Below are 25,951 nucleotides of genomic sequence, written 5' to 3'. Positions count from 1 at the left end.
ATTTAATTCCAAGCAGTAAATTACTGAATAAACGCACAGCTAAATTCCTAACAAATAATATTCAACGGAAGCAAATAACGATCTGAATCACATTAATCACAAAGATATTTTTGCCCAACAAATCAGTTCATCATTAATAAAACTCAAAACTTACTTGGGCTCCCATCCTGGGATAATGGTCCTATTAAGAAAATATAGATTACAATACTTTGGATCTAATCCACTAGATTTTCTCTCTCTTGCGGATCTAGATCTCCAACCCCTCTGCACTCTCTCAAGCCCAGCACACGCTCACTGAGATACTGCTCTCAATCTTGTGCTGCTATTGTGTGTATTCTCCTCACCTTACTCTTGCTTTCATAATTTTACAATGAGCCAAAAACTTAACCCTAATCTCAAGGTGAATTGGCGGCTGAGATTAGATCTCGCCTCACTTGAGAATAATGGCTAAGATTAAAACTTATTCATTAATGTAAATTACTTTACTTTTCCTAAAGTTTATTTTACCTCAATAAGCCAACATATTAATATGTGCTTTTTCCTAAGTTAGACTTAGGCTAAGTTACATTAACAACTTGCTAAACCTAAAGCAAGTGTTCTAAGGAGATGTGGGCAACTTCCACATGCCTAGACACAAGGCCTGTGCAGAAGTACCTGCTTGAGATACAAACTTCAACAGAGAGAACAATGAACATAAGAAGAATCAATCCCTAAAATTTCTCCATGTAAGACTACAGTTTCCGTGAGATTATTCAGGGGAATTTAAGGTAGTAGTCCAACAAAGGAAGCATGCGTTAATGTACATTTTGCATTTACAGATTATTTTGAACTGTTTTCTTATTTAAACGAGACTTTTTTTCCTAAACTTATTCTTACCATCCGTAAGTGTGGTTGTTCTCAAAGAATGTACATCACTTTCACTAATTTAAAACAAAAAAATTGATCCTGCAAATATCAGAATTTCTTCTTGCCAGATCACAAACCCACAAAGAAGTTCATCGGTGTATGGAAGGTCTGTAATTCCTTGTGTAGAAAGCTTATAAACACCATACAAAAAATGAAAATTGATAGTATCTCTTCAAAACAACAGTCACATCATTTGGTAACCATAAAGTTAAAACTTAACTAGGGACCACTAACAAACATGCTGTCACTGTGCACACAATAATTTTGAAGGTCTTTGAACTACCTTCCTCTTTGTTTGGTACAGTTACATAAACAACAATACTAGGAACAGTGCTAGAAACGTCTGCCATTGTTTGGGAGCGGATGCCTTGTACGTTTGATTGACTGCTGAAGCTGGACCTGTCCAATTTCCATGCAATACTTGATCATATTCAAAAGTAAAGATGAATAAGACATCCACATCTAAACATAGTGAAGAAAAAAAATTGATCATATAATGATATTTATAGAGGAATCCAAACAAAAGACAATTATGACGTTTAAACTTTATGCCCATTGGATGAAATATAAATCCTTAGTGCTATAGAGACCATAATATCTACACTTGTTCCTAATCAACCCTCGGCGTGCAAATTAGGAGTGGTAACAATGGAACTCCTGGACAAGTAGCACTATTCAGAGTAAGATATGAAAAACATTCCACCAGATTATTAGTAAATATTTGTTCTGTGAAGTAATATATGAAACATTTTTCAAAAACATATATATGTGAAAACCATATCTTTAACTGCATGGAGCCAAGTCCTAAGTCAAGATACCAATGAAAGCCACCAATATCAACAAGTACAGAATTAATAAGAAAAAGCACAAGAATGAAAGATAGATATCTTGAATACTAGGGATTGTAATGAAAGGTACAAGAATGACAGAAATAGAGAAGAGACCTTTACCAAAGCTAGCCAACTTTGATATATGAGGAATCCACCATATATCAACAGGGCAAAGATATTAATTCCCAAAATGATCTTTATGAGAGTTGATTAGGTATCCCTAGAGCTCCTAAAAGCCCTTACAATATTAGAAAGATTGCATCGCAGGGTATTACAACGACCAACTTTCTAATAAAATTTAACATGCTTATCCAAGCTATATTTGATTTTTGATGTTATCAATCTTGCTTTTACCTGAATATCATTATATATCTATAGTTTACATATCTCTAATGTCACTTTATTGTATCCTCAAACTAACATATCTCAATTCTAGCTTTATACCATATTGATAAGTACTTCAACAGACACACACCTAAAATAGAATGAAACATTGTTTATGGAAGCTAATCAAAGTTGCACTTTTGCCTATTCCATATTGAGTGTGCTCTTCTACTCCAAACCCTATTACATTAGTTTCTTTCAAGCAATGACAATCATTGGGGCATTGAGTCTAAGGAGATGGTAAGTCTTCATGGAGTAATATTATTGATGGAAGCTAATCAAAGTTGCATTTGTCCCTATTCCATATTGAGCATGCTCTTCTACTCAAAACCCTATTAAATTAGTTTCTTTCAAGCAATGACAATCATTGGGGCATAGAGTCTGAGATGGTAAATCTTCATGGAATTTTGGCGAGGCAGCTTTGCCAGATAGTAGCATGTTTTCTTGTTTCTTTCTTACAGTGCACAAGGCTTACATTATTTTATTTGTAAGACTTTTTGCAACTTCAGGGATTAGTGATGCACTTATGCACACTGGATCTAGGCCAGAAGATTTAAACGTGTATGTAGTGTGTCTTGGTGATCCATCAGTGAGCTGTATTGTCATTTATGTCTACATGTTGCAGTCTTGCAGACTATGTAGGAAATCTACTAGCCAAACCTAAGGAATCCTGTAGTAGAGCAAACTCAAACAAACTAAGGCAGAATCACAAGGTTTTCCTAAATGGGAAAACAGAAAAACAAAAAAAATTAAAACATTAAAATTACATTTATCCACTACCAAATAAGAAAAGAATGTAAAGAAAAAATGCATCCACATTTGTATTTAATTTGGTTACATGGAAATCCAATTTTCCTTCCCTAGAATGCCATGTCATAGCTAAAGAATATGGCAGCTTTTCCTATACATCTCCATCGGATGCTGTATGGCTAGGTATTCATCTAGATCTAGCAGCATCCTTTGAACACAATCATAGAATCTTTCTCTAACCTTGACATCGAAAACAAAATTACAAGGGAAAGGGGCAAAGGGGTTGACGAAGACCCCGATTGAATAAATCAAATGATGGATCATTTTGTTCCATCTTTATCAATCAAATTTCATATCATTATGTACTTGAGCTCTCCCTCCTAACCTTTGGTCCCATATTATGTTCTATAGCTTATTTTTCCTTTATGGTCTCATATAGATACTCCATTGTAGGCTTTTCACCATCAATAAATGAAAGAACCCTTACCAATGGTTCATTCATAGCATAAACCTCCTCTACTTCATTCTAAAAGATATCTTGATAAAAGAAGTTTGGTGATAGCATTAGCATAACACTGATCACAAATAAACATCCTCTTCAATCCCAACGTATAATGAGGGATGGATTCAAGAAAAATGAAGTTGGTGACCAAAAAAGTGATGGCAGGATGCAACAATTCTTTATTTCTTATGTTTCCTCTCAAGTCTAAAAGTATTGATGCATGGACATATATCAATTTGGTGATGCTCTTGGCCAATTCAATCACCTCATTGATAAAGTAAACTTTGCCAATATCTGCTAGCATCAACTTAATGCAATGGGCAGTGTTACCCACCATTTTGTGGGTGATATCCCTAAGAGAAAAAATTTCTCCAAGATGGTCCTCAGCCGGCATCCAGCAGCCCTTTTCAACCACCAACTAGCTCGTTGTGCCACTTCTCCGCTACTAAGCCAGCAATGTGGTCCCTCACCTATCTGTCATGATCATATGTTTGAAGGTGGGCCTACCAAACCTAAAGGTATGCCTTGTCATTTGGTAATTGAGTATTGTAGTTTACTTATCATAGAGACATTTGGACATGAATTAATGAGGGGATTTGGCGGAAAGAATGGGCTAGGTTTGTGCTCTTGTCCCCTAGACCTCTTTTGGATGTTACCCTTGGACCCTAGTCCCGTGGGATCTCTTTTACTGACCATTGGGCTCTTGGGATGGTACTTCATGGGAAACAACGATTTTTATTTGCGTGGTCCCGCTCCCTCATCCACATACATCGCTCCCCCTCTACTCATTATAACCCCATTCATCATTTCCCCCACCTAGGTCCACATTCCTCCACTGGGTCCATAAAGGGTTAGCCACCCCTTCCCCTTGCCCACACCTTGGGTCGGGCTTGGAACGATGCCCCAGAGATTGATGCCGTTGAAAAATAAAAGTAAAAGCATAGCTAGCCACATTCAACAGGAAAATGTACCATAAAATGAAAAATATGGCTAAACCCTACCCCCTTGACCTAACCCCCAGTCCACTTGGTCCTGTGTGGTCCCATACACTATTAAGGATAATCCTTCAAGGATCACTTGGAATCCAAGCTTTCACAAGAATTTTAAGGCTTAGGGACCTCCATTATAAGATACATACCCTAAACCTAAACCTTGAAATTCACTTTAAGCCCTTCCTTGAGAGCTTACAACCTTGCCTTCCAAAGCAAGCAAGCCACATATTTGAGCCTCTCTTGTGAATAGGCTTCCAAGATCACCCCTCACCCTATCATTGGTCCATCCATTTTGTGATCCTTATCATAACGAGTCTCCTCCCATCAGTGAAAGTTCGTAAAGAGCAGGGAGCCTTAGCCGAGGTGACAGTGGGTTATTGCTCCATTGTTGCCCTTAGCCTAGTATTAGTCCTTCAAGGATCCCCTTTTAGGACCCCTGCTAGTTTGAGCGGTAACAAGCAGCACATGGAATCTAATCATGAAAAGTAGCAAAGCAATGGATTCCTTGATTTGTTGCTTAATTCAAGGAATCAATTTTTGGTTCTCCTTAGTCATGTACGAGTTCCAGTGATGTGGATGAGTTCAAGAAGCAGTTTGACTAGTGCAATTTTGTGGAAGACCAAGTTATTTGTCTTCTAGTGTGAGTTTATTTGAGAATTGAAAGAAATGATGGAGTTAGCCTCCTAAATTTTAGGAAGGACTAGTTAACAAGTTGTGTTAACTATTTTTAACTAGGAAACGACCAGTTCAACTTTCCAAACATAGAACTTACTAACAATAGCCTATTCAAAGTGCTTATAAGGAGATCGAAGGCACAAATTGTAATCATTCTTGAGCATGAGTTTGTGAGCCTGTGAAGCTTGTGAGAGGAACAAGCCAAGAAGTTTTTCTTGTGCGAATTTTTTGGAGGAGATTTCCCTTGAAAGTGTGCACAAAAATAGGGAGAAATTCCTACTTTTTAGGAGGTCGAATGGTCTAGGAAACAACGACCTATTTCCTAAGGATTGTGCAAGGATTTTGGGCTTGAGTGTGGGCTAGTTGAGGGAAGCAGATCAGTATTCTTGCAGGGTTGTTTCAAGCCTAGTTCAAGGTTGAGAGATCAGTTTGTATTCTCTATTGAATCAAGGTTATTTGTAAGATATTTGTAGCTTATTCTTCTTCAATATTATTCTCAAGCAAGCAAGGGTTTTCCTAGTTGGGTTCTCTAGAAAAATTGTGTTCTATTGTGTGAATTGTGCTTTTATTTATGTTCCTATTCCACTGCAATTTGGTAGAGAAATTTTGGGTCTATGTGAAAAGGAAATTGTTTTCAGATTGTTCATATTAGCATATCAGAATTTTGTGGATTTTCTACATCCAAGAGAATGTGAGGTATTTGAACTTTGAACCTTGTCCATTAACATTTTTCCAATTAACAGAATTAACAGTATTATCTAATATGAAATACACAACATGATGTACACCCATCTTCCAATGGACAATTAACTAAGAAATTTAGGTGGATTCTTCTCTTCCCATCTGTTCAACCATTGGACATAGCTATGCAGCTAGTGATTTTCCACAAATTCTCTGAACTCTTCTAATATAGTATTGATATCTACTTTTTCTTCTTGAAAGTTTGCCCCCCTAAACACATCATAAAAAGGGCCCTTATATATTGGCCCAACATCAACATATCGTATTCACTGGTAGAACAAATTGTTCTTGGTGACGCTAAAGGATATGCCACTCCATAGGAAACGCTTTCCCAAAACCTTATTCAATTTTCCTTTTTTATTATTTCAAAAACAAAACAGATTGAAAGTTGTGCCCCAGATTTCATCCTTGGAAGCAAGAATGTAATGTAGTTCCTATGGAAGGTGACACAGTTGATCTCATCTGACTCCCCACTCCCGAGTCCCTACACCCCAATGTACCTATAGGTCTCCTTGCTATTCCACCCACTACAATTTAAAGCCACTAGTGTTGTTTGGCATGTTATGTCTCGCTGAGTCATGTCTTAAACAAGTATATCGCTCAAATTCACCATCTCACATCCCACTCACCTACCCAGCTCCCCATGCTTTGATGTGCCTATAGGTCTCCTTGCTATTCCACCCATTACAACTTGAAGCCACTGGTGTTGTTTGACTCACTGAGCCTGGCCGAGTCATGTCTAAAATGAGTACTTAGCACCAAGTTTACCCAAGTCTATCAAAGTCCAGTCTAAAACAAGAACATGGCTCGAACTCATTAAATAGACTCATGACTCGGCAGGACTTGGCTTAGACTTAGATTGCACAAATTTTGATATATTTTGAGTTTTCACTAATCATCAGGTTTTGTCGAGACTTAAACTGAGTTTTGTCGAGCCACTGACTTCTATTGAGCCCCGAACCAGGAGAGCCTTTGCCAAGTCCAAGTCGAACAACTTTGGTAGCCACAAAGATTTTGTTCCTTTTTCTTCAAGAGCAGCAAAAGCTTGCCATCAATGTTATGAGGAGGCACCTTTATGGGGCTCAACTTCTCTTCCTAGGATTTTTGCAAGGTGGCATTTTAAACATAAATCTCTCCACACAAAAATTGGAGTAAAGTGTACATTGCATTTTATTACAAGTCCTATTATCAATCTACCCATATGCAAAAAATACCTCTAGAACCTTCAGCTTGTTAGTGAGAAACAACTGCAACCTACGGAAAATAAAATACAATATCTCAAGCCTAAAGAATGTTTGGGGAAAAAAAAAAACACAGAGGCTGAAATTGAATCAAAATCTGCAAAAAACTATGACAAACATCATGCAAAAAGCAAACAATATCTTTGTTGCAGAAATCTGCAAATAAAAAAAAAAAGGTTCAGAAACAAACCTGGGATGTGAAAAACTCAGTGGATGCAATCTATGTTAAGCAGATGGAGAAAATATATAGCATTTACTAATAAATTGCATCTACACAAAGGACTCCCTGATAGGAATAAAGAACCATTGTCAAGAAGCTATAGTTGTTGAATGTCTCGAGAATTGGATTTGTTGTCGCACAGAACGTATAGGTACCGCAACAATGGCTCAGATCAAGGGTTGTCACCCTGATCCCCAATCTCTCTGTTTAAGTTGTCTCCCTACAGCAGACTAAGGGGGGTAGACCCTATGGAAATGAAATGAAGAACCAGTTGGGAACCAACCAATCCAAGAGAATTGTTTTTAAAAAATCGCCGAGTCGACTCCGACTCGGCCGAGTCAAACCGAGCCAATGCTTGGCCGCGTCGGCTCCGTGGCTGAAACGGAACAGTTGGTCGGGTCGTTACCGAGCCAATGATTAACTCGGTCGACTCAGTAACAACTCGGCCGACTCGGCGCTTTGACAAAAATCCTGAAGCACATTTGTCAAAAGTTGTTCCGCCTCCTACATATCAATGGTTGGGTTGTTGTTTATTGCATATTTATAGCCCTAAAGTAATCTATCACTGTGAGAAAGTTTTGAAAATTACAAGATCGAAGTATGGTTATCCTAGTGGCATGAATTAGAAAACTGGAACAATGCATTGAGCCATACAATGTTTTTAAAAAGGCAAACGTTCTAGCAAGGACTAATAAATACATATTTACCTTTGATTGTTCTGGAGCTTGACCAGAATTAAATCAAGGGTTTTGAGTCTTCATTAGGGGCAGAAAATTGGTATTATTGTTGTTGTAGTCTAGTGATTGTCCTTAGGTTGAGGCGAAAAAGAATCCTAGCATTTGTATTGGACAATGCACTAGGTGCCATTTTGATATAATGGAGATATTCATGAGCCTACTTTGATCATATGTTGTCTTCTCTCTATATTCTAAAGCTTTGTGTTTGGAAACATGAATGAAAATCTTTAAAATTATGTTTTTTATAAAAAAAAAAAATATATTTAATGTATTTTTTACAACGACCGAGTCTTTGAAATCAAACTGGCCGAGTCAATACCGAGTCAGAGTCGGAGTCGGAGTCGACCCTCGGTCGTTTCCGAGTCGGAGTCAGAGTCGACCCTCGGTCGTTTCTAAGTCGGAGTCAGAGTTTTAAAACATTGTCCGGGAGACACAGTTGAGTGACCAAATACTTGTTTAGATTTAACAAGACTTAAATGATTTGACTTAAATAATTGATACCAATGTCTTATGGAGTCAACTATCTTGCTAGGAAATTTAGGACCAAGTACAAGATGGACAACTGCTGCTAAAGAAAATGTTATTATGATGAAAAGAGATGCAAGATGCGATTAGCAAAGGGATGAGTGAGTAGTCTTGAGGTAAGATCGTTTAAGGCTCAAGTACTTAGTATTGATTAACTTTATGACAAGAGTACTTAATGAAATAAAGAGACAATCTTATACAAGACAAAGTGCCAAATATCTCAAGTGCCAATAAGATACACAAGATAACCAAGATGACCACAAGATATATGCTCTTAAAGAAAGATCACTAATATGCCAAAAATTTATAATAACCACAAGCCAATAATGATATTAATGTCAAAAAAGAGAACTAGAACACTTATCCAATTTATGCTTCAATGACAATTCTTCAATAAGATTATCAACGCTCCCTTTAAACAATTAGGATTCTTCCAAGATAATGTCAACGACAATTAGATTCAAACCATTCAATTATCTTCAGATTACTGAATATTATTCAAATGGAGTAAATCACCTTCAATGCTACTTAGCTTAAAGAGAATTATATTTCAAGGCAATTACCATTCACAAGTCAAGGCACGAGAAATGCTTTAGAAAGATAAAGATCGACTATTCCCAACTTAAATGTTCTTTAGGGCAGCAAGCTTATATATGTGATTTTGAAGTAGGAAATCAAATGGCAACAGACACTTAGACTCGAAATCCCAAATCCAAAAAACCACTAAAATTCGCTAATGTAATCTATGCAAACAGTTGCTCTTACAAATGAAACAAGAGCACTTATTTTTAGAGATAATATCTATGACAACAGTTATGTTTTCAGAGACAATAAGAGTACCAAAAAAGAAAAAGATTTATGACAGCAAAGAAATGCTTGCTGCAAACAAATATATCAGTCCTCTAAAAACTTGTGACAGTCACCTTCACAATGATGTTAGAGCACTTAATTTTCAGAAATTGTTTTTTAGGACAGCAGTAAGAAAAACTTTAGGACAACAACAAACAAATGTTATGACAGCAGCAATATGACAATGAAAACAGTAAGCTATCAATGCTATCTTTATGCTAAAAATTTACCGAAAATTTTCCAAACTTACCCACATGAACTATTAAAAAAATTTAGCCTGTTATGATGTACTTTTCATAATTATATCAGATGTGATATACTTATTACAATGAGCAATTAAAATATGAAATAGGATTATTGATGGATGCCCAACTCAAGAAATTAATTCCTTAATGTATTAGACAACTTAGGAACTGATTTTAGGCTAACCCACATGAAATTTTGTTATTGTTATATTTCAGACTCCAAAAACAAAATTATTTAGAAATAACAGTGATCCAAAAATGAAGATCTAGGCCAAATTTTTGATACTCATCAAACATAAGTGACTTATTAATGTATTTAGCAATTTTTTCAATTAATTTCAAACCACTTAGATGAGTTTTTCACCACTATTAGAAAGGTATATGACTGTTGTAGCAAACAGTGAAGAAAAAGAGGGTTTAGAGATCAAACCCTTAGGCCCTAGGCCTTGAAGATCACTTGCCCATCAATACCTGAAACACAAATTTTTACCAATTTTCTGCAAAAAAAACCAATGATTAGCTTCAGAAAATTTAAATAGTCAGATCAGAAATGAAGCAAGGGGAATCTAGGGCCAATGAAGGCTAGTGTTGGGCAAGGAGAAGGCAGACATGGGCTTAGGAGTCCGAAAACTTGAAACCCTTGTTCTGAAAAAAATATTTTGCTTCAAATACAAAATCTTCAATGGCTAGCCCTGCAAAAAATTTAGAAACTAGATCTTGCCCTCCAGGGCCTAGATCTATCTTAAAAGTCAAAACTTTCCTCAAGTAATTTCATATCTGAAGCCTTTAATGAAAGATCTTATTGTTGTTTCCTTGCAAACAAAAGTTTGAGGCTAGATCTTCCCCTCCAGGGTCTAGATCTAACTCAGATCTGAAGATCTCCTTGGTTGATTTCTCATATCTATTCCTGCAAACAACTTTTGAGCCTAGATCTTGCCCTTCAGGGTCTAGGTCTAGCTCAAATCTGAAGATTTCCTTAGTTGATTTCTTAGGTTTATTCATGCACAAGTGAAAAGAGAAAAACTCAATACCCAATATGTACAAAAATAGAGAAAATACCAAAAACCCAAGTGTTAAAATTCAAAATTATGTTACAAAATTTCAGATCTACAAAAGTAAATAACAGATCTATACAAATAATTTACATATCTATACAAATGATTTACAGATCTATCAGATCTAAGGAGTATGAGTCCAACTCCACTCCCAGATAGGTATATCTAAGACTCTTTCTAGCCAAATCTAGCTATTTAGCACTGTTTTTTTTAAGATAAATAATTTTTTTAATTTTAGGTACTAGCCCAGAAAAGCCCTACAAAATATATTTCGATAGATAATCTCTAAGTTTTAATAAGGAAGGCTCTCCAAATTTTAAGTTTGGGGAGTCCACTGGTCCAACCAATGACTTCCCCAAACGCCCAAAATCTTTGAATGAAGATGACTTCTGCACACTTAAAATATAAGCTATCAAATAAATAGAGGTGTAAAATAATGATCAAATCTTCAAAGATTGGAGATACCTACGAATCGAATAAAAATCTTAATGATAATTTAAAACCCAACAACTTAAGCAAGATATTTGTGCAATAAATTGATCGACAAGAGCTATTAACCAGCAGCTTATGAATAAGATCAGCAAAAAATCAAACACACGTTACCATAAGATACCAATGAGGAACATTGTCATCAAGTAAAACCCCAAAGACTTTGTGTTGTATTATTCCATAAAAATTTACAAAAGCTTCAAGAGCTAGTACACAATCAAAAGATCGGATGATTTCAAATGACAAATGACCTCTAATTTATAGATTAATTCTCCAACGGCTAGTTGGCTTGATCCCCGTCAAAGTAATCTCGACCGTTAAAAAAGATTTAATTATCTTTTAATCTCCTCCGTTGAAATTATTTTATTTTTAAAGGAAATTCGAATTTTTCATTTAATTGAATTTTAATCAACTCAAAATTAATTATTTTGAGTTGATTTCCTCAAAAAATTGACTTTGACTTAACTACCAAGGCCCAAAGGTCCAAAATCTCTTGAAATTTTCAATATTCCCTTGGCCGAGGACCTCCAAAAATTAATTTATCTGGGACCCACGATTTTTTTAATTTGGGGAATTATTTTTTCCTCGGACACAAAATTAATTAAATTTTTGGCTTAGGATTTTAATTTTTTTTTGCCAGAAAAATTAACTAATTAACTTAGATTTGACTTTAATTAATTAAATTTTAGCTTAGGATTTTTTTAATTTATATTTGCCAGAAAATTTAATTAATTGACACATGAGGGGATTAATAATTTTTCCAACCCTCAAATAATTTAGCCATGGTATCTAAATATGAGGGACCATGAATTAAAATATTTTTTGACATGAAGATTTTACATTTTAATACATGAAGGGGGAAAACCCATTCGTTATAGACCCTCAACATTTACCCATTTCTATAACACAAAATATGATCTAGTAGACCAAGTAATTTGTAATAAAATAATCTAGCCAATTAGCTAGGATTATTCCCAAATTACTTTTATAATGACTCGATAAAAAACAATAGGACTCACTTAATATCTGACAACAAAATCCACCCTAGCTTTGACGTGAAGTTGGAGGGAAAAACTCTGTCGATCATGTTTAGAGACAGATGAATCAGTGAGAAAAAAAACCTCTTAAAGTAGAAATCGTCATCAAAATACTATGTTTACCTAGGTTGTTACATACATGATGGTCTTACTAAGATCATTTACATTATAACCATGCAGAATGAGTTTACATCTTTAACAAATTGTCGATTGATGATGAAATCTGAATGATGAGAACACTCGAACACGATAGATCCCTTTTGCGAAAAAATGGGGTGTACTGCTATGGGGTCGTTGACACAAAGTGGTCAACGGGATCCAAAAATGAAAATTGGGCACATAAGGAAACCAAGATAACTCGAAAGAGTTCCCCGTATTGTATTGCATAATGAGAAAGTGAAAGCTTTCTTTTATAGGATTACAAGCAAATCGATTCAATCCATTTAGTGAATGTGGGATAGACTGAGAAACAAAATAAAGTGAAATAAGAAAGCATAAACAGACAAAAATTGTTGCCCAATCCATGAAAGATATGTTGCCACTGAATAAACACCAACTTTGCCCTCTAACAAGAAGTTGGAACATTCTTCTCTCTTGAATCTTCCAAGAGCACAACCAACCAATCAAAATGAGTGAAACGAATCACTGTTATTTATGTTTATAGAATATTTTTTGTGTTGCCAATAATTTTTTGAAATTACACTTTTTTCAAAAAATCATGAGTTTAAAGCTAATATTTCTCACTGGTTGTATAAATTGGCAAAAATCATACAACTGCTAATTTTCAAGCATTTTTTGCAACATTGATTTGGTCATCCTTAGATCTCTAGAAGGTTTATGCCAAGTTGGCTAAGGCTTCCTCAAAAGTGTCTCTAGAGATAATGAAACCATTCACTTAGATTTCTATGAATTCCGAAAGGAAATCTTAGGGAGCACAATCATTGCTCTCTAAAATGTGGCAGGTACATTAGACATATACAATGGTAACACACTACATACGAAAGTAAATCTTAGAAAGCACCAATCATTGCTCTATAAAATGTAATAGGTACATTAAACATATACAATGGTAACACGCTACATACGAAGGTACCCTAGGGACAACTTACAAGTAAAGGTAGTCAATTATTGGTAGCTGAGAGCAATTTGGATATGATTGCAACTTAAGAACTCATCCAAAACTAAGCAGCACTTTTTCCATATAGCGTGTCCATAAATTGATCAATGATGAATGCTAAGGAAAAGTGGTCTACATAAGTGACTTTATTTAGTTCCCTATAGTGATCTGGAATTTATCCAAGACAAAGAATTAAAGGTATTATAGACTCATGTGCATGGATGTGCCTATGTTACTTTATGCAATGGATCGATAAGATTGCTAGAATACATAGACACTGAGGCAGTTAGAGAAAACATAACAGTCAAACATGTAAACACAACAAGTTTAATAAGGAGTTCACCCAATGCTCCTGGGCTACGTCTCCTGGTCCAGCCTTCAATGGTGGCCTCTCTATTATGTTTTCAAGCAGAGTTTTTACAACAATGAGCTCAATTCGAGTCCCACTAAACAGATAAAAGTCAGTAGGAATGGAGTGCACAGACTCTCCTTACTGAAACTCGACCTCTAATGGTCACAGTAGTATGACAGGCCTATGTCGAGGAGTTTGCTTGAACCTCTCAAGCCTTCTATGGAGTACACAGACTCTCTGACTCTCTCTGGCTCTGTCTGGCTCGATGTTGCCTTCAGGTCAGCTTGGCTTCTACTCTCTGTTCTCTGCTCTTAGCTTTCTGTGTCTAGCTAACTCTTGTCACTGCCTGCTCTGTCTCTGTCAGTTCGTGGCTTTAAAGCCAGTCTGTTCTTTGACTGTTCGTTTCCGCTTCCCGGCCTTCTGGTTTCCCTGCCTCTGTCCGTTCGAATTCCTCTGCTTTGCGTCATCATCACTGGGTAACGCCTCGCAGGGAGGTGGCCACCTGTTTCCTAACAAACTGGGTGTCAAATTCCTTGAATCATATTTGAATGGTCGTTAATTCCGTTTGCTTCAAGATCGCCCGCGAAACACGAATCGTTTGCCAACTCATCATCCACGTCAGACTTCAAATCCCCTGTAATCTTGCTTTATAACTTCGCCAAATCCGGTCATTTATCGAGATGCGCCTCCGCCGTTGATCTAGGCCCCCCAGATCCTATGGTCGTCGTTCGTATCAGGCAGGCAAGTTGCATGACGTTTACCCATCTGATGCGGGCGATTTTCTCTCTCATCCGTCGAAAATTGCTTACCGCCTCGAGGCCTTCCGATATCCTGCCGGTTTGTGGAATCCCGCGCTACGGAACCGAATGCATTACTTTTCCTCGTTTCATAGCGATTTCGGCTCTGGGCGCTTTAGGGCTTTCCTTCACTGAGGGGGACGCCCTGCAATACGCGATTAGCGGTACTAGAATCTACCTCCGTTTCTCAAACTAGCCTCTGGTTTTGCCAATTTGTGCCAGGGCGAGTTATCATGGGCCAATGGTCTGTGCACTCGACCGAGGGTCCTCGTTGCTCCGCTCTAGCCACAACTGCAACTGTCACGAGGATTCCTTCTGATAGCTTGATTTTTCTAACACTTGAATCTTTTGGCATAATTTGAAACAGTCATGAAAACTTAGAGAGTGTTTAGGATCCAATTCAGATCATATAGTCTATGCATACACTACAACAAGAGATAAAATCCATCAACAATTAAACATTGGATAGATAATTCATGCATCTAGTAGTTTTTGTTTCCTTTATTACTAGCAGTCCCATCATTATAGGGTTTAGCCTCCTCTAAGTCTTCCTAACAAGCTTCACATCATCACTTCGATATATATAGTGTTGGCATAACTCAGGGAATATAACTTTAAGGTCTGCATATGACCATACAAAGGCTTCTTTACAAGCCTCCTACACATTTCTAACTTGTTTCTTTTGAGATGGGGATATGAAAAATTATTAGCCAGTGATTTACCTTCCTCTATTTCAATATAATTTACTTCTTAACTACAAGTGTCCCGAGTATGTACATTGTGAACGTGAGTACAAAATTGCTCTATATCTTCCTCCTCTACTTTAATCTTGCAAATATTTGAATAAACTTAGGATTTTGTAGCATCGGCAACGTTTCTCTAGATTACACATAAAGTTTGTCCATATGCATACTGGTAATGCCCATAAGGATATATCACATGAGAGGAGCAAGTTATACTATTTTGAGTATTAAAGTTAAAATCAGATATCAATCTCTCATACAATGAGAAAACCTTTGTCCATTACTTTCTTCTCTTTGTTGTTGAATCTACATGTAGAAAAACTTAGCAAATGTTTGATAGTCATCTTGCATGTGATGTTCCCTTCTAATTAATTGCCCTAGGGAGGATGAAGTAGCCTATCCAACCCTGTAGGCTGTAGTCATTTAAAGGAGGAAACCCATTATCCAATGTTTTAGGGCAGCATTGGGTAAATTTGGGGTAATTGGAGCAAACCTTGCAGAGGAAGCCAGAATTGGGGTCAAATGGAGGGAAACTTGTAACCCCCTCACACTAAAATAGGGAGGGATCCCGTAAGGAATCTATAAATAAGAGAGAGATAAAATAATTTTTCTCGTAATGGATTGGTTGGATATCTTTGTTTTGTGAGTTGGGGCTTTAAGGGTTTTAAGACCCCTTCTCTTGAGTAGTTTCAGTGGTGACGCTCCTACCCCAGCTAATCTTCTCTCTCTATCTTGTTCAAGCATAACATTTTGAGGCATTTCTTATATGCTTTGGGCAAAGACAGGATGAAATTCTTTGTAGTTAAGAGCTTCTATGGCACCAAGGCCTGGTTGAGGATTCTACGGCAACGAAACCCTATTTTGTGGCACCTTCTCCTATTTTAAGGTTGTTGTAAGGCAGCAAGATAGCTCGAGGCCTCTGCCCTAGACAATTGAACAAATCGAGGCTCTTATCCTGGGCAACGGGGGGGTCTAGTTACCTTGGAACAGAGACTCAATCAGTAGAACTTTGACTGGCCAATGAAACCCTCTCTGGAAAGTTGCAGAGGCCCTTCTAGGGCAACACCTGAGGCATCATGACCTCCTCAGACACTTCCTAAAATAACGACACCTTCAAGGGTTTATATGTGGCAAACGTGAGATTCCTAAGTGCCCCATCAGGGTCGCAAATCAACTATAATAGGTAGCGAGATTTGTTCGATCTCCTATGGCAACTAATTGCAGTAAAGGAGAACCCTAGGAGGTTGCAGCCTACCTCCCTCTGAGGTTTTTCATTGATAATGGTTCGAACCTAGATAGTACAGTGATGTGTGGTTTGATGGTAAGTCACATGGGCGAAGCCCAGGCAGACCGAAGTTCAAATCTCATTGAGTATAATGACCTGCTGTGGTGGCAGCTAGAGGGGCGGATTCCCCTTTCCCGTGAGTCTGCTCTTGCTAAAATCATAGGAACTTAGTATACCCGACTTGCAGGTGGTTGGTTATGCTCTTGGTGTTATAGCAGCAGCTATGAGGTTTGATCCTTGGTCTCCCATAGATTAGGCCTGACAGTTACCGATTCACCATGTGGTTAAAAAAAAAATGGTTCGAACCTAGATAGGGGCATATGGGACTAGGCATCGAGCCAAGTTGGCACCAACAACAAGGCAGTGGACTGAGTATTACTTGGTTAGAAGAATCAAGTCTAAGGTGTTACACAGGACACAAGACAATCTTGTAAGTGTTTATGAGTCAGAATCGTTGATTAGGGTTTGATTATTGCAATCACACATCAATTGCTAGGATTATACTTGAAGCATTGTCACTACTATGGAATCAGAGCTTTTAATGTAATAGCACTGGAAGTGATTGCTAAACTGATACTGATGTGAATTATTGATATATTGTGAAATCTACTATTGACAGCATTGTTGTGTATTCTGTACTATCTCTGCCTGAAATTGAAGAATATTGTGAATTTAGTAGAGTTTATCTTGTGATTTTACAACCATAAGGGAAAAAATCCCCTTGGGACATTACATTGCAATACTACTATGATATATACAACCTCAAGGCAATACTACTAGGATATATACAACCTCAAGGCAATCCTTTCTCTATGGACTTCATTACATATACAACATTGTTTTTGGACCATGTTAATTGAATAGCAATTCTCAACATGTCTCTTTTGGCATGTTGGGCAAGGTACCAAAAAGGATCCTTTGATTCTTCTTTTATAACCTTCAGACTAAGAGTTGTCGAGTACAATTCCATAGAAGACAGAATGTCCTTACTGAAATCCTCTAGTTGATTCCTAAACAATGTCCTATTTACGCCTTCTAAGCTTCTTGCAGCTGCTAAATTTGTCATATTTGGCCTTCCTGTGATCTTAGAGGATTTTTCCTTCCCTGTTTCCTTAAGCTCTTCAAATCGGTGTTTTAAAACTCGCACTCAGACTCAGAACAGGTCAAGGGTCAACTCCGACTCATAATTGACTCGGACTAGTTGATTCCAATGGCTCAGTCTTTGTAAAAAGTACACTAAATATTTATTTTTTAATGAAAAAACATATTTTTAAAGATTTTCATTCATGTTTCCAAACTCAAACCATTAGAGTAATAGAGAGAAGACAACATATGATCAAAGTATGCTCATGAATATATCTATTATATCAAAATGGCACCCAATGCACTATCCAATACATGTAATATATGGAGATCAGAACATAACACATAACTAAGGAGGATCTAAAATTTAAATTTCCTCTACAACAAAACAATACAACTACAGGACTACAAGTCACTAACACAAAATACTATCTAGTGATCATTACTGTCAGACATGGCAACATCATTTGAATCGGAGTCGAGCGGGGAAACCCATGGCTCCTCCTACTCTTCATCAAGATCTCCAACTGCAATTGTAGAAGTAGTAGCACTACCACTAGTTGAACGCTGAGATAGACGAGTTCTGCGCTTGCATCACAGCTGAGTAGAGGACATACACATTTAGCACTTGGGCGAAACCCAAACATGAGCTCTACCCCTTATCTACGACCATCACCCTGTTTCCTATGGGCCCTATACGAGCCCCCTCCATAATAAGGAACCCATGATTGTCCCAAGCCCTGGTGGGCAATGAAATGCCCCACCTTAAAGGGGTATCCACTGTTATACCCTACACATCATGCTCTTGTCCCCAAGAGACCTAAGCAGTTATGAAGAAAAATCAATCAAAGGCAAAAGGAATATGAAGAAGGGCAGAAAAACAAAGGTTGGGGTAACTCATGTACCACGATTGCTCCGTCTTACACTCATATACCCAAGTATGGGTTTCCCCTATTATAGCTACCCTTGTACCATGGCATGTGGCTTGGAGCCTTTCCCTGATCCCCACTCCATTCCATCATTGTATCACATGCCACCTACCACTTGATGGATGTACCATGGACATGTCACCCCCTTTAAAGGTTGAAACCACCTAATAAGGTCCTTGATTAACCCCCTTATTGAACTTAAGGACACTTGTACATGCCAAAGCCCACTATGGAAGGGCATGCCACCATGAAGTGTCCATTTGATTCCATGATTTGTAAGCTCTTTTACTTGATTACTCTAATGATTTGTTGTATTGGAGGGCAAGGGGACACATTGGATCTTATGCAGGATTGCAAGCAGGTCTCCATTTTAGGTTTGGTCTCCCTATACAGGGTCCAAGCCCTCCAAAGGGTCACAGTGGCACTTGTAGGGTGAGCATAGAGAGCCATGGGCCTCCACCATGGCAGAGAACACTTCATGGATTCCCCAGCACCACTCAGTGATTGCTTGTGTTCCACCTTTTGGATGAGGATCATGCACCTGGATCACCATGCCTAGTCAGCTTCACACTTGTACCACACACTTGGCAGAGGTTGGAGGGTCCAAATGAGTATATGTCTCACCACGGGAGACAAAGGGAGGGCCTATGTCATCATCCTAGCCCTTAAAAATAGTTTACAGGCATTATCGATCCACTTGGAGACCCATGAGGATGGTATTGTGCCCCCACACCCACTTGGGGACACCACATGTGACTTGCTTGGATATTAAGGGACCAACCCCTTGATCACTGTGTTTGGAGCCTATTCTCTCAACATGGCACACTTCAGACTCCACTAGGCCTTCTCAATGGCTCAACAAATCATCATGTTTACTACTTTGCCCTTTTGAGAGGCTTATCTTTCTATTTTGGAGCTATCTTGGTGGGCTTGTCACCAAGGCATATAAATATTGTACATTATTTTATTATTTGGGGCTAAATTAGGAAAATTAGTCCATTCGAATCCCCTATTGAATTGTATCAATAAATGAGAGGATGATTCATTTCTCTCATCATCACTTGGATTAGATTAGTATCTCTCAAGAGATTTTCGCACTTATTTCTGGGACAAAATTTTTGGAGTTTCTGGATGCACTATGATGTTTGGATTTTGGCTATTGCCTTTGGTGTTTCTTTATAATGCAAAGTTGATGAATGGATTTACTATCTCTCTCTCATGTAAGTGAAATTTTAATTCTATTCTTGTTATCTTACTTGTCTACTGCATGTTATTTTCATCATTATTCTTGTATGGGTTAAAGTAATGTGAAATTCTTCTGGAAAGCTTGAATAAGTGATTCAATCCATGCGTTGCTCTTTGAGGGAGTGGGTGAATGTTCCAAGAGGCACCTCGTAAGTTAAAAGACCTCGAAACTCCATTTCTTTGCAACTTTGAAATATAAAACCCTAATGGCGTTGCTCTTTGAGGGAGTGGGTGAATGTTCCAAGAGGCACCTCATAAGTTAAAAGACCTCAAAACTCCATTTCTTTGCAACTTTGAAATATAAAACCCTAATGACCTTGTTGTTTCACCTTGAAAGGATAGATTTAGTCATTTAGAGCTCCTTAGCATACGAAAATTCTCGATCTAGGTGTACTTTGACTCCATTAAGTCCAAGAAGCAAGGCAATGATCCTCGCATCCATTTGCTGGTCAAAATTATCCCTATTTTCCTCATTTCTCCCAATTTTAGGCCTAACCCTAATAGGACATCTAGGGAATCAAGTGAAATCCTCTGGAGCCATTCAAAAGCCTTGAATTTTGGCCCAATACTGCATTGTGGTTTTCTCAAGGGGTCCTCCAAGTTTGAGGCAAATCTGACGGTGGAATCCCGACATATAGCAAGCCCTAGATATAAGACCATCTCTTTCCCTACATTGATTTGGGTTAGTGTCCTAATTTGGATCACTGCATTCAAATTTCAAAAGAAAATCATCCTTTGATAATATTCTCCTCCCTAACCAGGTCATGCCCCTCTTTTGTTGATCAACTCCACAGCCTTGACCTAGTTTGGGTCTATTGTCACTCGGTTTGTATAAGCACTGCGGCAACAACTTAGGTTAGAGGTTGTCACTTTGATCCCTGACCTATCCAATCTAGTTGTCTCCCAACGGCGAGCTATGGAGGGTAATCCCTATGAGATGTGAGAAATGTGAGACTCGTTGGCAACCACCAAGTCAAGGAGACAGTTGAATGGCCTAGCCACTTGGTTGATTTAGCAAGATTTATAGATTAGATTAGATTTAGATGTGAGACCAATGCCTTATGGAGTCAATTTCTTGCTTTATATCGATTAGGGACCAAATGATCATATGAACAATCGTTGATTAAATACTTAATTATCCTATATGCTATGCAAATCCTATGACTTAGGTGAGATGCAAGATCTTGGTTTATTTTAATTAAATGCCTACTCTAGGTGTATCCCTTGATCTTTATCTATATTGATCCTAAACTCTAAAGTAAGTGGCAGAGAGTCAAGGTGAAGCAAGAAATGGTTTGGTTAACGATCTCTCTCCTTGAAATCTAACATACCCGTGCCTCCAATGCTGCAGAGATTGTCGCTCTGACGACTACAAGGTCATCGTTTTAAATACTCTAGGGTCAGATTTCTCAAACAAAGATTGAAAGGGTGTTCCTATCTCTCTATCAACCAAGCATATGCCTAGATGTAAGTTATTAAATGCAAGACTAGCTTAGAATGATATGCAAGATGAATGAGTGATTCTTAAGGTGAGATTACTTAAATGTTTCCTTAAGTACTTAGTTATGATTTATTTCAAGTTAAGATATCAAGTACTTAACAATGCTTAGAAAAGGTAATATCAACCACAAGACAGGTGTTAAATTCAATAGTGCCAACAAGGTACAACTGCTCAAGTGTTAAATGACAAGATATATGCTCTTAAAAACAAGATCAAATCACAATAGATATCTACTTTAGATATGAACCATAAATCAAATGACAACTAGAGCACTTAATCCACTTAGAACAATCAACCAATGATATTGGATGTTAATGATGATTACTTGAAACAATTTGAAATCTTCCAAGATAAATGCAAATATTACTTAACTCCAATTTTCCAATTAGATTAGAAACCTTTAAGTAAAGAACACTTAGAGCTTAATTCCAATATGAGATTATTATTCACAAATAGATAGGAGCAATAATGAGGGCACAATTAGATACCAATATTCAATGAGCTCTTAGATCTATTAACCATTCAACAAGGTGAGATTAATGTGCTTTAGGGAGTGAGTTTATTAAATGCGAACTTATAGTGTTGTTGATCATGAACTCACAAGAAAACAAAATGTTAGCTCAATATTCAATGCTAGCAACCTTCTTTACAATAGCACAAGGAACAATTGTGAGCAAGGAAATCTCTTATGCTACTTATGTTCCAATGTTTACCAAATGAGCAATGAGTTAAATTTATGACAATGGAGAGATGGGCCACTTTAGATGCCAAATGCAAGATGCATATGCTTGCCAAATGTGAGAAATAAAAACCCAAATGTTAAATCAACTTTGCCAACACAAAACTTTAGATGAATTAGCCTTCTTATGATGCACTTTTCCACTGTTATATCAAACTTATTATATAGAGATGACAGTCACCAAAACAATTAGATCTATACCAAATCATGAATGCCTAGTTTACTTAAGTGGCTTATTAATGTACTAGGTACTTCACCAATCAATTTTATGCCAATTTAATGTGGATTTTGTCATTGTTAAGAAGAGATTAGAATGTTGTAGCGACACAATGAGATAAGAAGGGTTAGGAGATCAAACCCTTAGGCCTTAGGCCTTGAAGTTCACTTGCACACATGCCCACAATTTTTCTAAACAGTAAAGCACCTACAAACATAAGGTTGTGACTCAAATCCTCTACAAAACCCACCAAGAATCAGTCCCAAATTCAAAATGACTAAACAGAAATGAAATGATGGCAAATGAGAGTCAAGAAAGGGCAACGCTAGGCCCTAGAGGGCTAGCGTTGAGGTGAAGAAGGGTTGGAATGGAGGATGCAAGGCCTGTAAGGCCAAGAAGAGCCACGACAAGGGTGAGAGAGGGCAGCCGAGAGGGAGGGAGGCCGAGCAGAGATGAGGAGGATCAGGCCGAGGGGAAGGAGGGCAACCGAAGGCAATAGGAGGTCTTTTAAGGCTTGCGGAAGGGATTTCAGGGGAGGCTTAGGGCTTATGGCCATGCCCACAACGGCCAAAGAAACCCCCGGCAGAGGCTAGGAAGGCAAGTTGAGGCCCTTAGGGGCTTGCGTCTAGGCTTGGAAGGCTGACGGCTAGGGCTTCATGCCCACGTCCAAGGCTAGAGGGCCTAAATTGGCCTGCGACTAGGCTAAAGAGGGAAGACGGCTAGGGCAGAGGGAGACGCTGAGCCTAGAGGCCCAAAAAAAATCGAAACACCTCCCCAAAATTCAATTTTGCTTCAAATATGCAATTTTGTCCAAAATCCATTGATGTTGGCCCTACACAAGTGAAATTACAGGTACCAAAAACCCCAATATATACAAAAATTTCATAACCCCAAAACCCAGCTACAAAACAAGGGTTAGAAAAAATAATTCTACAAAAAATTATTTTCCAAAAATAATTTACAAGTTATATACAAATATAAAATGCTTGAAAAGATTTCTTGAGGAATATTATTTTATAATAATGACAATGGCTAGATGTGTTTAGAAATACAGATATTAAACCATAGTCTTAGCGAAGTAAGAAAAACACATAAAATATCCAAGGTCCAAAAAAAGTCAGCCTGTGCCCACAGTTTGTGAACTTGGAGACCAAGGGTCAAGGAACCTGCAAACTCTATATATTTCTTAAGGAAAATCATTAGATCATACAATGAATTGGATCACCTAAGATAAGCCCAAATCTTACCAATAGAATGTTCCTATCATCTACAAATGAAATAAAACTCCATATAATATTGAAGCACAATATAGGAAAGCACATACCCAGCACATACCACAAATCAATGAGACAAAGACACCATGAACTATACCCCAAAGTCTTTTATTATGAAATTCAAATGTTCTCAGCAGAACAGTGGCTTCACACAGCGTTTACAAAATTACATCTGACCAATGATGACAATAGAAGCTCAATAGTGTTCTATTAATAAAGAAAATCCCTTCAAGTGGAAAATAACGGCTAGTTGGCTTGATCCCCGTCAAAATAATCTCGACCGTCGAAAAATACTTGATAATCTTTTAATCTTTGTCATCGAAAATATTTATTTTCAAGTAATTTTCGAATTTCTCATTAAAACCATTTTTTATTAATCCAAAAATAATTATTTTGGATTAATTTCCTCAAAATTTTGACTTTGACTTAACCACTAAGGTTCAAGGGCTTAAAGTTTTTCAAAATATCCAATTTTGCCTTGGTGGGGAACCTCCAAAATTTGACTCTCATGACCCACAAATTTTTTGGTCATTTTACACTCGAAGAAATTAATTTATCTAATTTTAGTTTTTTTTACTCTAAATTAATTAATTTTTTGGCTTAGGATTTAATTTTTATTTTGCCAAAATTAATTAACAATAATAATAAAATAAAAATTAATGAATTGAAACTTGAGGGATTAATTATTTTTCCACCCTCAAATACTTTAGCCATGGTGTCTAATTGTGAGAGACCATGCACTAAAATATTTTTATATGAAATAATTACATTTTCAACCCTCAAAGGGGGAATACCTGTTCATTATAGACCCTCATAATTTTTATATAATTCTTCGACACAATATGATCTAGTATACCAAGTGATTTGTAATCAAATAGTTTAGTCAAATAGAGTAAATTATTCTCAAATCACTTTTACAACGGACTCGACTAAGAACACTAGGACTCACCTAAGATTTCATCAATAAATTTCACCCTAGCTTTGGGGTTTAATGGAAGGAAAAAACTCTTTCAATTAGCCGTGTTTAGAAACATAGGTAATCGATGAGGTTAAAAAACCTCATAAGATGAGATTTGTTGCCAAAATCATAGGATTACCTAGGTTGTTACATATTTACACGGTCATACTAGTATCATTTACATTACAAATTTGCAAAATGGTTTTACAATGACATAATAAGTTGTTGGTTGATGATTCTGATCTTTTGAAAAAATTAGCACAACTGCTTCCTTGGACTTGTGGCAAAATGTGTGCAACATCTGGCTCCATATGGAGACACGTTGCTTCATCAAAGTAACGTGAAAATCCAGAATCTTGTATCCAAGAAAACAGAAGTCCATCAAATAGATATCCATTCAAAATCGAAATCATCATGCATATATAGAATATTTGCTAGAATAGAAAAATCTACTCTAACAAACTAAAATGCAAAGACATAAAACATAAGTGCATAAAATAAAACTAACTAATGACATAAATGAAAAGGAGTAGGGTTAGAGATACTATACAAAGGATGCCCCATGGCATCAGATGTCATCTGTGTGGCACAATCTGGAACATCTGCTCACTGACAGGTAAATCAATAGGTTGTTTATCAGATGTCCCTTGCTAAAATTTGACCCTCTTTGGATGGTGCAAATTTCTATCATTGTACTCCATACTTCTGTTGAAACCAAGCCTTCTTGTTTTTCTGCTCGGAAGATGGATGGAACAAGGGACGAAGAAACGTGATAAACTGGTTGAATGAACTTTGCCTCATACTACGGCGGATGACCCTGTTTTTTAATCTACTCACCATTTTCCAGCTTCTTTGGAACTCCAACATGATACCTTTTTTCCACTTCTCTATACAGTCTAACCATACCCCCAGCTGCTGTAGGAATAGTAGTATAAGAGAGATACATTTGAATACATCCTCCTAAATTGGTTGCAAACTTCCTTGAGAGAAGCATTCCCCACACATCTAGAACATCAATAATTGTTATGTCCATGGTGATCATTTTGTATGAATGGTTAGCCAAAGAGACCTATAAATCTTTAACTACGCCATGGACTTCAATCTTCTTTTCGAATCCATGGAGCAAATGTTATTATAAGGCCTGGAGATTCTTAAATTTAACTGATCCATAACCTTCTTAGTCCTAACATTCGTTGAAGCACTGGAATCTTGTTGGAAATACTGAGAGGGGGGGTGAATCAGTGTTTCTTTTTAATTGTTCTTTTTATCACCAAAACACACACACACACACATATATATATGGAACACAAAAATAGATAGCTGAAATAAATGCTTTTATTAACACAAACAGTGCAATGAAATAAATACAATATATAATTGGTTGCAATCAGTTGCCAAGCACCAACTTGGACTTTTGTGAGGCTCCAACCTCCAAAGCACCAACTCTGTTCTTCCAAGGCAATAGTTCTACACTTAGGAGCACCAACTCCCAAGGATTCCAGTCCTTTCAGTTCTGAGGCTCCAACCCTGTGG

General features: G+C 37.3%; 1 protein-coding gene across 1 annotated transcript in view; it reads right to left on the bottom strand.

Annotated features, from left to right (window-relative positions):
• The window catches only part of LOC149251342 (protein CutA 1, chloroplastic-like), a 245,977-nt gene that overhangs the window by 152,032 nt on the left and 67,994 nt on the right, over positions 1 to 25,951 (bottom strand). Inside the window, exon 2 of the mRNA XM_089459358.1 lies at positions 1,190 to 1,305. Within this exon, the coding sequence (XP_089315484.1) occupies positions 1,190 to 1,305 (116 nt within the window). The remainder of the gene's footprint in view (positions 1 to 1,189; positions 1,306 to 25,951) is intronic.

The sequence above is a fragment of the Pinus tabuliformis genome, chromosome 7 (assembly GCF_031772625.1).
Source record: "Pinus tabuliformis cultivar Carrire ecotype Pingquan chromosome 7, CPIR1, whole genome shotgun sequence".
Classification (NCBI taxonomy): Eukaryota; Viridiplantae; Streptophyta; class Pinopsida; order Pinales; family Pinaceae; genus Pinus; species Pinus tabuliformis.
This window is presented reverse-complemented; position numbering and strand designations above follow the sequence as displayed.